The sequence below is a fragment of the Musca autumnalis genome, unplaced genomic scaffold (genome assembly GCF_047663935.1).
Source record: "Musca autumnalis isolate F117 unplaced genomic scaffold, ASM4766393v1 scaffold_4, whole genome shotgun sequence".
Classification (NCBI taxonomy): domain Eukaryota; kingdom Metazoa; phylum Arthropoda; class Insecta; order Diptera; family Muscidae; genus Musca; species Musca autumnalis.
This window is the reverse complement of record NW_027411977.1, coordinates 150,605,736-150,618,915: the sequence shown is the minus strand read 5'-3', so window position 1 is coordinate 150,618,915 and position 13,180 is coordinate 150,605,736. Positions and strand designations below refer to the sequence as shown.

Below are 13,180 nucleotides of genomic sequence, written 5' to 3'. Positions count from 1 at the left end.
CCAAGACCGGGCAATAATTTGGATTAAATCAGTGGTGGCCAAAAACACACATTTGCAGATTATAACTTGCGCTAGTGTCTGTGTGGAAACGTAAACAATGCATTAAACCACAAAAACTAAAATAGATAGTCTGGTCTTAAATTAACAAAATGTAAACACTTCGTTGACATATCCAACATTGACTATTTAAATAAATAAATTTAAATAATAATAATAACCAATAAATTCGTTGTTTTAAACAAGGCTTCGGAGTCGGAGTCCGGAGTCGGAGTCTAGCAAATTTTGCTGGAGTCGGAGTCTGGAGTCGTGAAAAAAAGCTCGACTCCGACTCCGGGCAAAATGTTATTTTCTACATTTATCAAAAGAGTTTTTATTTTTTTATGATAGAGAGATTAACTTTATTAAAATTTTGATAAATCGTTTATTCATTTTATAGGAAATCTATGAGTAAACTTGTAAGCAAAGGATTTATTATATTTAGTAATGTTCCATGACAATAGAATTATAATTGCATCTTTTAATATGAATCGATTTCTTAATATACCATCACATTTATGACAAAACTTATATACACTCTGGAATACTAGTTTTAGATCTCACAATTTAATGTGGAAAAAGTATTATAAGTTTATTTTGTCCACAAGAAAGGGGTTATGGTCACTTATTGTGCACGAAAAATGAAATTTTTCATGAATTTTTACAAGTAATCTACCAATTTTTTCCAAAAGATATTGTTTTCATCTGATTTATAATACCTTAAGCTACTTTCAGATTTTTTTTGATGAAAGATATTGCACAATTTTCTGACAAATGGCCACCTACGAAACACTGTTTTTACTAAAGCAGTTTGTGGTGACCACTGTAGCTCGAAAACGAATAAACCGATCAGCATATGTTTTTGTGGGATCATTAAGAACATAATAATCGTGTACTTAAGCGAAACGAATTAAAAAATATGCATTTAAAAAAAAAAAAATGTGAACTGTAGAAGTTAAAATTTCAATTTTACCTAAAAAAGTTCAGAGTTTTTTCGCCATAAATCCGTCAAATTTTTTTTTTTTAAAAAGTCTCTTGCTTAAGTACAATCTTTTTATACGTATAATAATCCCAAAATGCTATTTTGAGAAAACCGTGTTTCAAACTTCGATGTTACATAAAAATCACAATGAATTTTCTCTTTCTAACGCTCATATCTCAGCTAAGTTTTATCCGTTCGACATATTCTATTCTACATGTACTTTAAAATGAGTCAGCAAAAAATTTTCGTTTTCGTAAAATCTGTAAGTAACAAATTACTGTTGGCATACCCATCTTCATATTTCGACAAAATAAAACGAAAAAGATATGTGATCCGTCCGTACAAAAAAAATTTAATCAAACTCGTCAGTTCTACTTGTTTTTGTTTTAAATTGATAATCTGAGGGTATACTCGTACATATATTTCGGCAAAATCTACTGAAACTTTCTAAATTCTTTCTGTTGTTGTTGTTGTTCTTTTTGATATAAGATACAGCAGATTCAATACGGAACATCAATTTTCATCGCATTGCATTACAAATTGTCTTAGAGAAAAGAACAGATAAGCATATAGGGTCCTAATATAGGAAAAGTTGAAAAATTTAGCAAATTTTATTAATTTTTAGTGGTATAGGAAATTACCCTCGGAGTCGACTCCGGAGTCGGAGTCGTGAAAAAAAACTCCGAAACCCTGGTTTTAAATATTAAAACAACAACAGCAATTAGATTAAGCCAGACTATTTTGAAAAATCAAAAAATAAAATATAATGTTTGTTTTGTTTTTTACGGTTGTTTTTTTGTTTAAGTTTCAGTCTCATTTGATTGTTTTTAAATCTGGATAGTTACCCCCAATGGCTTAAACTTCATCATTACTCTCTATTACAGAGAGTAATGTTTTTCAAAACGAACTGACAGTGTTGCAAAATTTTACTGATCGCTACCAATATCATGATTTCATCCCGGCGAAGGGAATTATCAATTGGCTTCTCAGTTTTTGAAATGATGCCTTTTTAGCGAAAACCCGCACTCTTTAAGTGTCTAGTATTCTCATATGAATGAGAATCACACTCACTTTTCGGCTTTTCCAAAGAAACACCAAAATCAAAATATTTTGCAACATGTCAGCACGTATCAACTAAGAATTCATCGAATTCTGTGAGTTGAAAAGAACATCAACACAGTTGCCTGTGACGTTGTTGTTAGAATTTTGTTTTAAACAAAGTTCCCCGGCGCGTGCCTCCGCTGTTTTTTGTTTATTTTGTTTTTGGTTGAAGTTTCAATCTCACTTGATTCCAACAAAATTCCAACAACAACCTCACAGGCAACTGTGTTGATGTTCTTTTCAACTCACAGAAAATCTTTGTACAAATGAATTATTAAAGAATAATTACAAAAAATACTTAAACGCCCAAGAGTTGTAGAATTAATTAAATTAAGAGTATTTTAGAGCATCCACCAGTGGATGGCAGTGCACACGGCCGAACTAGATTTAACCCCAACAGTATTGAACCTTTGTGTGGGAGTTATCCGAAGGAGAGTTTTTTGTGATTATCTCATGGAAGATGATCAATATCGTTCATCTTCGAACATAATGTATTTTTTATACCCTCCACCATAATATGTAGGGTATAATTAAATATGTCATTGCGTTTATAACATATCGAAATATTCGCCGGATTGTGTATTAACGTAAATAGGAACAATTAGTTTTCTTTCGTTTATGAAAGAAAAGAAGCAGAATATCTTAACCGATAATAAATACTCCTTTTAAAACAGTCATCATGTGACGACATGGATACTAGCCGTTTTCCGAATTGAGTTTTTGTATCCTCTGGCAGCACACAATATTAAATTACAGCAATCTCGCTTCGAAGATTTGACAAAAAACTTTCGAAATACATAACAAGTAAAAAAGTATCAGTCGGCTTTGCGACAGAGATGTACCCTCAGCCTACATATGTGAATTGAAACTTTCATATACGGACAGATCGAATGTATTTAGGATCTTTTCAGGAATTTGTGGCCATTTTTGGACACTTGAACTTGCCGACAAAAATGTGGAGTAGGATTAAATCAAAAGTGTTGCGGAGGAGGTACTTAAAGGAATGGACCGACATAGTCCATTATGGAAGTGGATCTTATTTTGGGAGTCATATCATATCGATATAACGGCTGTTACTTTCAGGCAACCCAACAAACTAAAATTACTTGAGATAATATTGCAAAATGTTTAAAAATGCATGTGTACTAACTGTGTAGAGGAAGAATATGTTTATAAATATGTACTTTTGTTGTTGTTTCATAAAATTACTTAAAATCGTATTTTGGCAAACTATGGGAAATGTTTGTGTTTGCAAACAAACACAATCTCAAAATTTGAATGTATTTGTGTGCATAGACCTGGTCTAAATAGAAAAATCTTGTTTTTTTGTATTTATTTGAATTTTCTTGAATTTTTTGTTTAAACTACAATTAATTACAAAACTTTTAAGAAATTACTATTCTTTCTTAATATTTTTAAAATTTGTCAATACAACTTTCCTTTATATATTTTGTAACATTTGTTTTGTTGTTTTATTTAGGAATTTATCTTAAACATCTTAAAACCTTCTTCATTTTTCGATTTTGAAAATCGTTTTGCAATTACATTATAAATGCACGTTTTTATGTAGCCGCCATTTTTGGCATTTTGAAGCTTTAGAAAAAATTGTAGACACACATCGGTCCACATGTTGTTTTTAACAAAAATGTGGTTCAGGAATCGATTTTCCTGGCCAAGACGCCAATTTATTGTCGTCACTGATTGTTACTTTCTATAAGGGATTCGATTCCACAGGTACTAAATGTTAGTGAAATTCCAAATTTAGTGGACTAGAAGTTTTAGGGAACAGCTTAGTACGCCATTCCGAGATGCCCTAGAGTGCCCTCTTTCAGCCCATATATACTTTTGTACCCGTCCCGTCCGTTTAACAATTTTTAAGTTTTTTGAAAAGAAAAAGAAAAATAATCTTACTCAGAACTTATGCCTATAAAGTCTGGAGTTCCACAGGGCAGTATACTGGGTCCGTTACTGTATTTATTGTTTACTATGGAACTGCCAACTTGCAATGAATGTGTTTTCGGTACTTTTGCAGACGACACATTTATACTTTCTACTGAAAAAACAGTAGAGGTTTCTTCACAAAAACTGCAATCCTCATTAAATCAAATATTATCATGGACAAAAAAATGGAAAATATCATTGAATAGTCAAAAATCATGCGTTGTCTACTTCACAAACAAAAACATTGTAAGAAATCCTATCTATATTGACAATATAGAAGTGCCGATAGGAAATACTGCAAAATACCTTGGTATGACCCTAGATACTAAACTAAAATGGAAGAAGCACGTTAAAATAAAGAAAAAGAACTTGAAATGAAATATTCGAGATTACGTTGGCTGATAGGAAAAAATTCTAAAACATCAGTGGAGAATAAAATAGTTATATATAACCAGATTCTAAAACCAGTTTGGGTTTATGGAATCCAACTTTGGGGATGCGCCAGAAGTAATATAATCAATAAAATCCAAGTATTCCAAAATAAAGTTCTTCGAAATATTGTTAATGCGCCGTGGTATATAAGAAACAGCGATCTTCAGCGAGACCTACAAATCCCATCTGTTACTGATGAAATTGCACGCCAGGCTGAAAAGCACCAGAGAAAACTAGAAGCCCATCCGAACGACTTAATTCTACCTATTCTCAATTCTGAAAATATGCACAGAACTCTAAGCAGGTTTAAACCACATGATTTAATCGATCGATTTTCCGGCTATGCTTCATAAAACACCTTAGTGAAGTATGCTTACATTTATGAAATAAACTGCTTAAAATAAACTACTAGTTAGTCCAGGTGACTAGTCGTAGTAATAGTTAAGTATTTACTGTAAACTATATTTATTTAAATAAAAAAAATTTGAAATTAAATTTTTCCATATAATTACATTTTTTTCACAAAAAAATTTAAATTTTTTTATATGATTTATAAGATTTATATGAAAACTCAAGGAACACTTCTTTAATTTTGGAAAAAAATTAATATTGTCGAAAAAATTGTTTGACACAATTTTCTACAATTTTTGTTTTCTATAGTTTTTTTTATTGGTGTTTGACCTTTTTAAATAGTTAGAAAAACTCAAAAACACTCATATTTTGATGCAAAATATGAAAAAAAAACTCATATGTATATTTAACTTTGACCTTGAATTCCTCTGCAACTACTAGACTGAATTCGAATGTCTTTAATGCATCGGGAAACTGATTATGTTATCTGTCGAACAAAAAAGAAAATATCTCCATCCGTTCAAAAACTACAGAGTTTTGACCAAGAAAAACGATTCTGAACCACTGTGCACCGTATGTCCACATTTTGGTATAACCCCCATGTCACGATATTTCACGATTTTAGCTACTTTGTTAACTTAGCTATATATTCCGACCAAAATACCTATAATTTGACATTTGGGGGTGTTTGTGGTTAAACAACTTATTCGCAAAAATGTAGGCATATGTACGTCCACATACGTACCCACGGCAGCGGGTTCTTACGTACCGGATTGACCCGAAACCAAAAGTGTTTCGGCCAGCGGCTGCCAACCCAGCATTAAATGCTGCTACAACAACAACAACATACGTATAACGGTTCCTTCCCACCGATGATTCTGTAATTTCGTACAGCGTGTTTTCAGATTGGAAATCAAACGACTGAATTTAAATGTCTTTAATACATCTGAAAACTGATTATGTTATCTGTCGAACAAAAAAATTATGAAAATATCTCCATCCGTTCAAAAGTTACAGAGTTTTGACCAGGAAAAAACGATTCTAAACCACTGTGCGCCGTATGTGCACATTTTGGTATAACGCCCATGTCACGATACCTCACGATTTTAGCTACTTTGTTAACTTAGCTATATATTCCGACCAAAATACCTATAATTTGACATTTGGGGGTGTTAGTGGTTAAAGAACTTATTCGAAAAAATGTAGGCATATGTACGTCCACATATGTACGTATAACGGTTCTTTCCCACCGATGATACTGTAATTTCGTACAGCGTGTTCTCAGATTGGAAGTCAAACGACTGAATTTAAATGTCTTTAATACATCTGAAAACTGATTTTGTTAGCTGTCGAACAAAAAAAAATATGAAAATATCTCCATCCGTTCAAAAGATACAAAGTTTTGACCAGGAAAAAACGATTCTAAACCACAGTGCACCGTATGTGCACATTTTGGTATAACGCCCATGTCACGATACCTCACGATTTTAGCTACTTTGTTAACTTAGCTATATATCCCTACCTATAATTTGATATTTGGGGTTGTTAGTGGTTAAAAAAGTTATTCGCAAAAATGTAGGCATGTGTACGTCCACATACGTATAACGGTTCCTTCCCACCGATATTACTGTAATTTCGTACAGCGTGTTCTCCGATTGGAAATCAAACGATACCGCCCGATATGAAGTTTTTGGTATTTTGGATTCTAAATGGGTAGAAAACCTCCCTACCCTATAATATAAGTTCATATAGTGGTATATACCCAATGTGAAGAACCGGGAGGTAACGCAACATGCTATTTCGGATTTTAAATGGGTAAAAACGTTGATGTCTATTTTGAATTAATTCTTGTTTACAAGAAAGTGATATTCTTCAGTTTTCTTCATAATCGATGGGAAACTAATTTTTCCATTTTAATTCAATACAGCTCGTGGTGGAGGGTATAAAAGGTTCGGCCCGGTCGGACTTAACGCCGTTCTTATTTTCTTAATTTTTAATTCTCGTGCAACTTCCTGAATTTTGTATTCGAATTTTTATTCCATTTGTTTATTTGTGTGGAGGATAAAAGCTTTTTTTTTTGAAAAAGGAGCACAAGAAATGTTGTCCGTTCTATGACGGATCATACAGCCTTTTCACACGCGAGACATCATCTTTCATTTCCTTACATTTCAGCCGTTTTTAAGCCTACAAATATTATTTTTAATTAATTACCGACAAATGTTAATATGTTATTTTTTATCTTTCAGGTGAATGTTTGGAATGAACATGGATTCTCGTAAATATTGAAACATTTTAAGACAATAACTTAATGTTACACTAATAAAAATACACTTTTATAAGTATGATCGTATGTATTAGATTTATTCAATTAATGTTTTGTTTTTAATTTGAAAATATTTAATTTTTTTTTTTTTGCTTTTCTACACCTCCCATTGGCCTCTTTAATGCCGATACTCCATTATTATATTAAATGCTTGCGTAGATAAAATATCTTCAGAAGCACTTTTATTTATTGCAGAATAAAACATATTATATTAAATTATATATAGGGATTTCTGAGCGAAATCTGACACTTTTTAAAATGAGGTTTTTGATTTCCTCTATTTTTTGTTGTGGTGAAGCTTTCCATCAGCAAAACCTTTTAGTATATTTTCAGATTTTTTGGACTAACAGTCCCAAAGATATCGCGCCTTGAAAAAGAAGAATTCCGTAAAAACTATATGCAAAGAAATAGACATAACTTCTTTAATATTGGTGCAATTTGAAAAAAATATGTTTTGTATGTTTTGTTGCTTTATCAGCTATTTAACAAATAACAGAAAAAAATGTACACAGTGGACTTGGATATTTAACCCACTTAAATATCCCACTTAACGCTGAGAATTTTTACGAGAAAACTTAAAATTGTATATGAATGACTTGGAGACTTTTTAAACATTTTTTAACAAATAACTTTTTTCTTTAAAACGTATAGTTTTCATGTAATCTGGTCGTTTTTTAAAGTCCCAAAAACTTTGGAGGGTAATATAGTTGTATTCTCATATGCCAAACCCTTGGTTTTTGATGGAGAAAATACTCATACTACATTCCTAACAAATCCCTGACTTTATATGAATCTAACATTTATGATTAAACCTTTATCGCATATTTAATTTTTTCTTCAAACGTCGAAAATTATAAAAAATTCTTGTTTTTTTCGTAATATTTATAATTTTTTACATACAAATGAACTGTTTTGTAGGATCTAGGGGGGCAGCTGCCCCTACCTACTTAACCCTGGCTACGCCCATGAATGTTTTGCTGATGAGCAGCATCACCACAGCAAAAAATAAAGGAAATCAAACCCCTCATTTTGAAAGAGTGTCCGATTTTACTCAGAAATCCCCATATACAACACACAAACAAATAATTGATAAATTATATTTACATAATATGTACGTTTGTTCAGATTTACTTTAGACAATTTTATTTGCAGTCCGTTTCTCTGTGTAAGAGGCGTAAAAAGGTTAAGGGTTCCCTTATAACCTAACCTCTCTCACAAACAAACTGACAATTGCCGCAGAGAAAAGTGCCATATATATTCCTGGACTATGTACATATGTACATGCAAATTATCAAGACATTATTAACACCAAATGAAAACATTTGTAAAAATATAATTCATTTTCATATTTATAAAACAATAGTCAGTCCAGCCACAATACGCAATGAATTTTTTTAATTATATTTATGTACATGTAACTAACTACAAAGTACAAAAATAATCATTCAGCCTCACACATAATAATTAATAATATTTATTAGGTGGTAATTAGGTAGGCGTTGATTGTTTAATTGTATATTTGGCACCACTCCAAGATCTTCAAAGAGATTGGCAACAACATAGAATAGCTTATTTGGTGGAAATCTTGGAATTTCGCTTTGGTTAGGGAGAATTTTTATTATCAAAAATTGTTTATTTAGTTTAGTAGACGTCGCGACGTCATGTGTTATATTTTTAGAACGTTTTCTACTACAAACGTATACGTATACGTTGAGTGTGGGTTGTTGTAGGTGTGCAGGGGTGAGATAGGCCGGGATTTTTGAACTAGAAGGATACGAAAAGTACTAAAAGGCACTAAATATGGTACCTATTGTATTAGGCAAACGGGAAGAGCTAGAATTCTGAATTTTTGAATGAGGGTTACTGAAAATGCAGGCAGGTGAAGTTCGAAAATGAGCTATACGGTCAAAAATTGTGGTGACGTTTTGATGCGACCACCATAAAAAGGTGCCCCCGATTTCAGGTATTTTCTGACCAAATTGGATTTGAAATCAAAGTGGTCAAACAAAGTCTCCACGAGTTGGAATAGCACCCATGCAATGATATCCCCGATTTCATGTGTTTGAAGTTTTTATCGACATTTTCGGCCCATCTTAGATGTAATTTGCACTTAGGGTTCAAATAGGTCAACGTTTTGGAATAGCTCGCATATCACAATACCGACCGATTGCAGGAAGTTTCAAGTTTTAGTTAAATTTAACGACCAGCAGCATTAAGGGTTCCAAGTTGTAAAAATCTTCCACACCAAAAATTGAGGACTTGGGTCCACGTTTTGGAATAGATCCCATATAACGCTGCCGTCCATTTCAGGTATTTTTGAGTTTTGATCGGTATTTTTCTCCGAAATTGTATGTTATTTCTTATTTGGGTTCAAAGTAATCTAAAAAAACTTCTCCACCTAAAATTGTGGACATTAGAATTGGGCAATCTAGTTCCTAGTTGCAAAATGTATGAGTAACGTCATACCAACAAACGATGTGAACGATTGGAACTACGTAGCGAACTAGATCGTTCCGTGTGTATGTCAAAATTATGGAATAGCACTCTTTATATATTTCGGCTACATTTTTGTGGCCGAATTAGCTATAATTTGGCGTTTAGGTTTCCTAGTGGTAAAAATCTTCTACACCAAAAATTGGGGACTTAGGTTTACGTTTTGGAATAACGGCACTACCTGATTTCAGGCATTTTCCTAAATTGCATGTTATTTGGCGATGATGAATTGTGGACATTGGTGCACGTTTTTGATTAGCATGTGTTGTATAAGTATTGCATAACTTTTGATGGTACGCTTATAGCACCGATTGTTTCGGGCAATGCTGGTTGGAGATTCATATTTTTTCCAGTGGGCCTTCAAGCATTTGAGGTAATCACTCAGAGCTATAGACAGTTCTTCAAAATCTTCAGTGCCGAACAATTGACTACTGAACCAACGCACCCTGTCCCATGTTTCAGGCATCAGAATAAACGCAAGAAAAACTAGAATGGCATGAAGGTTCTCAAAGTTAATCTTTGCAAAAGGGATCTCACTGCACTCAGTGAAGTGACGGAAGAGAAACTTCATGTCGTCTCTGCGTACGCCTGTTTCCCTAATCCCAGTTTTACAATTGGTGCATCTTCCAATGGGCATGCTCTACTTCGTGATTTCCAAGTACTCATTCGCACTTTCGGACTCCTGGGACGACAGTTTTGAGCTTAGTTATGCTTTCTTTTTCTCGTTGATGCTGCAGTGTCATCCTCCCAATGCTGTTGGATGAGTTCGCGTTACTTTCGGAACAATCAGGTATCGCTGAGCTGGTAAGCGTGGACACAGTCGCTTACATTGCCCGCTTTCGCTTTGTTGGATGGTATTAGCACCAGCATGTTTACCGTTGGAATAACCAATTGGACCTTTGCTCACAATCTGAAGTTTGTAGAAGTTCTTTTCCTCTTTGCACATCCATTCCTCTTTTATCTGGGTGAAGTCAAACAGTTTCTTAAATGAATCAAAATTTTGTTTTTGTTTGCACCGTTTGCAGTCTTCAAGAAGGTTTGTTAATTTTGCACAAATTGGTTGATCAGATATACATATGTATGTTTTGCTCCATAGGGCTTTAACTTTAAGTAAGGTTTTTAATAATGACTGCTTATAAATGTGGTTTCTGTAAAAAATTCCTCCCAACAAATTAAATGTAAACGGAGTAGCTATCATAAAAGAAGCCGAAGAGCAATTCAGTAGTGCGATTCTCTAACTCATTTTTTGAGTTACCGACAAAAATCGGTAAAATTAAAACGCAAAATTATGAATGAAAAGTTCAAATAAAAGTTGACACCACTTTTGCTATCGGTAGAACTTTACGACTACTTTTTACTCGTCGTTAACTTACCGAAAAATCGTTAATTACCGAAATTATAATCATTTTAATTTTACCGACATTTGTCGGTAAGTCAAAAAAATGTGTTAGAGAATCGCACTACAGAATAAATTAGGAGAGTTTATTAGTTTTCCACCACGAACATAAAAATTACATATCATTTTGTTTTTCAACTAATTTTCTTCAGTTGTGGAATCATAAAAAATCGTCAACGTTTTTCCAAAGGTTCAAAAATTCGAAATGTTATCACCCTTATGTACATTAATTTTTTTGTTTTCGGACCAAATGATACCACTTCTTGTAGCGATCTATTATCTGACCTGGATTTGATGTTGTTAAAAATTAACGCATGACTCCCAATCCGGATTCTCTTTGAAGTTCGAACCTTATTTTTAAAATGGTCCGCAAAATTCCGCATCATGAACATTTTCAATTTTGAAAATTAGTTATTTTCAAAATTATCATAAAAATATTCATAAAGAAGTTGCTAAAACAATTATTAAAATTTATGAGCTTACCTTGTTCGCAAAATATACAAAAACTACAAAGTTTAAAAAAATATAATTTGGTAGTAAACGAACTACAGTATCTCTTCGGTTCAATCGATTGGTGCGTAGGATTGATTAACTTCAAAAACGATGGTTGTACCGAACGTTGAAAAGAGTCAGTAATGTTTACTAACAATTCGTTAATAAGTACACGATTTCCACAATTTTTCGCTTATGTTTCCACAATGTACAACCTAACAAAAAATAAATAAATAATAATAATTAACTTAAATTAACTTAATACTCCAACATACGGTGAATGCTGAAAACTAATGAGAAGAAGGGCTTCTCGAAGTTTATGTCAGTTGGAGTAGCACAGAAAACCAAGGCGTTTGAAAGTCTATCCTAAATTCGGTTTCTAGAACAAAACTTCTAATATAGTCACTTAAGTAAGTTCAAAATTTATTCCACACGAAATAAAAAGAATCAGATTGAAAATAATGTTTTGATATTTCACATACCAAAAGATCCGTGTCATTAATATATTCCAATGCAAAAAATAACGGAAATCAAAAACCACTTTTTGAAAAAGTGCCCGAATTCACTCAGAAATCTCCATATGTATTTATATACCTTGAAATACTAAGAAAACACATCAAAGAAAACAGAATATCTAAGTGTTTTTATTTCATTGATCTATGTACACACATCGATAATAATACAATATTTTTAATAAATATTTATAGCGAGAACATTTTGTAGTCTTCTTCTTTTCTCCGTATATCAAAGTTTTATGTCTTTATTTACCGGCATCATTCATGCTCTTGGGCAAACTTAATAAGGAGTTGATCAGTTCCGAATTTCTCTTGGGCATTGGAGCCGTCCATGTTCCGTCTCCGCCATAAAAATGGCATGGATTATTTAAATTTTGGGCATTATGGATGGAGGAGAGCCATCGATTTATCAATTCTCTGTTTAGCTATAGGGAAAGTTTAAGTTTAAAAAATGTAATTGATAGCGTTTGTGTTAATGTATTTTTTTACCTGCTTATCAAAATATTGTTCTTCGTCCGGTGCTGGTAAAGCTATGGCTGCATTACACAGCAACAAGCACATCCACAACAAGGCCAATGAAAAATAACAAATGCGTGCCATTATAAGTGAAAGAAGATTTGAGCGGTGTGTTCACTGATCGAAATAAATCAGGTAACTGTTGGGATGGAGTTGGAATCTATCCAATTTATATCAATTGTATGCGATTATTCTTCTCTGTGGTGTAACGTTAAGCTCCACAGGATGGTGTCAATGGCAAGCGAAATTCGTCATTCTCAGGCAATAAAATCTGTGTCAACATTCGGCTCCGGCCGTTATTGATTTGATAGTTGTTACGCATTCACTTTGTGTGTGTTGACTGCTTGCTCAGTTCTTTTTTCAACGAGTTGTGTAAATAGATGTTCAAGTTTGCGTTGCGTAACGCGAAGGGAAAACGGACAAAAACAAACATGCATATTTACATACTCACTCAAAGTGTACACGCAATGAAACAGAGACAGACACTAATATGATAAAATACACACGTATTTTGCTTGTTTATAACATATACATATGTACGAGTATATAAATATGTATTTATTTCCTAAATAGGTAAATATATGTATGTACGTATGTATTCA

At 33.0% G+C, this 13,180-nt stretch overlaps 2 protein-coding genes across 5 annotated transcripts in view; one reads left to right on the top strand and one right to left on the bottom strand.

Moving 5' to 3' along the window:
- Window positions 1–13,180, top strand: part of FMRFaR (FMRFamide Receptor) — a 191,088-nt gene that overhangs the window by 99,969 nt on the left and 77,939 nt on the right. The gene's annotated exons all lie outside the window — the stretch shown is intronic.
- On the bottom strand, window positions 12,174–12,730 carry Pdf (Pigment-dispersing factor). The gene is made up of 2 exons (XM_073984274.1): window positions 12,552–12,730; window positions 12,174–12,487 (listed from the first exon to the last, which is right to left on the bottom strand). The coding sequence occupies exons 1-2, from the start codon at window positions 12,660–12,662 to the stop codon at window positions 12,308–12,310; spliced, it is 291 nt and encodes a 96-aa protein (XP_073840375.1). The 5' UTR covers window positions 12,663–12,730; the 3' UTR covers window positions 12,174–12,307.

What these genes read in the sequence shown, in the direction of transcription:
- Pdf (XM_073984274.1), bottom strand. Translation starts at nt 12,662, where the DNA reads ATGGCACGCATTTGTTATTTTTCATTGGCCTTGTTGTGGATGTGCTTG. An exon ending in AACAATATTTTGATAAGCAG is followed by an intron (nt 12,488 to 12,551) that starts GTAAAAAAATAC and finishes CTTTCCCTATAG; the next exon opens with CTAAACAGAGAATTGATAAA.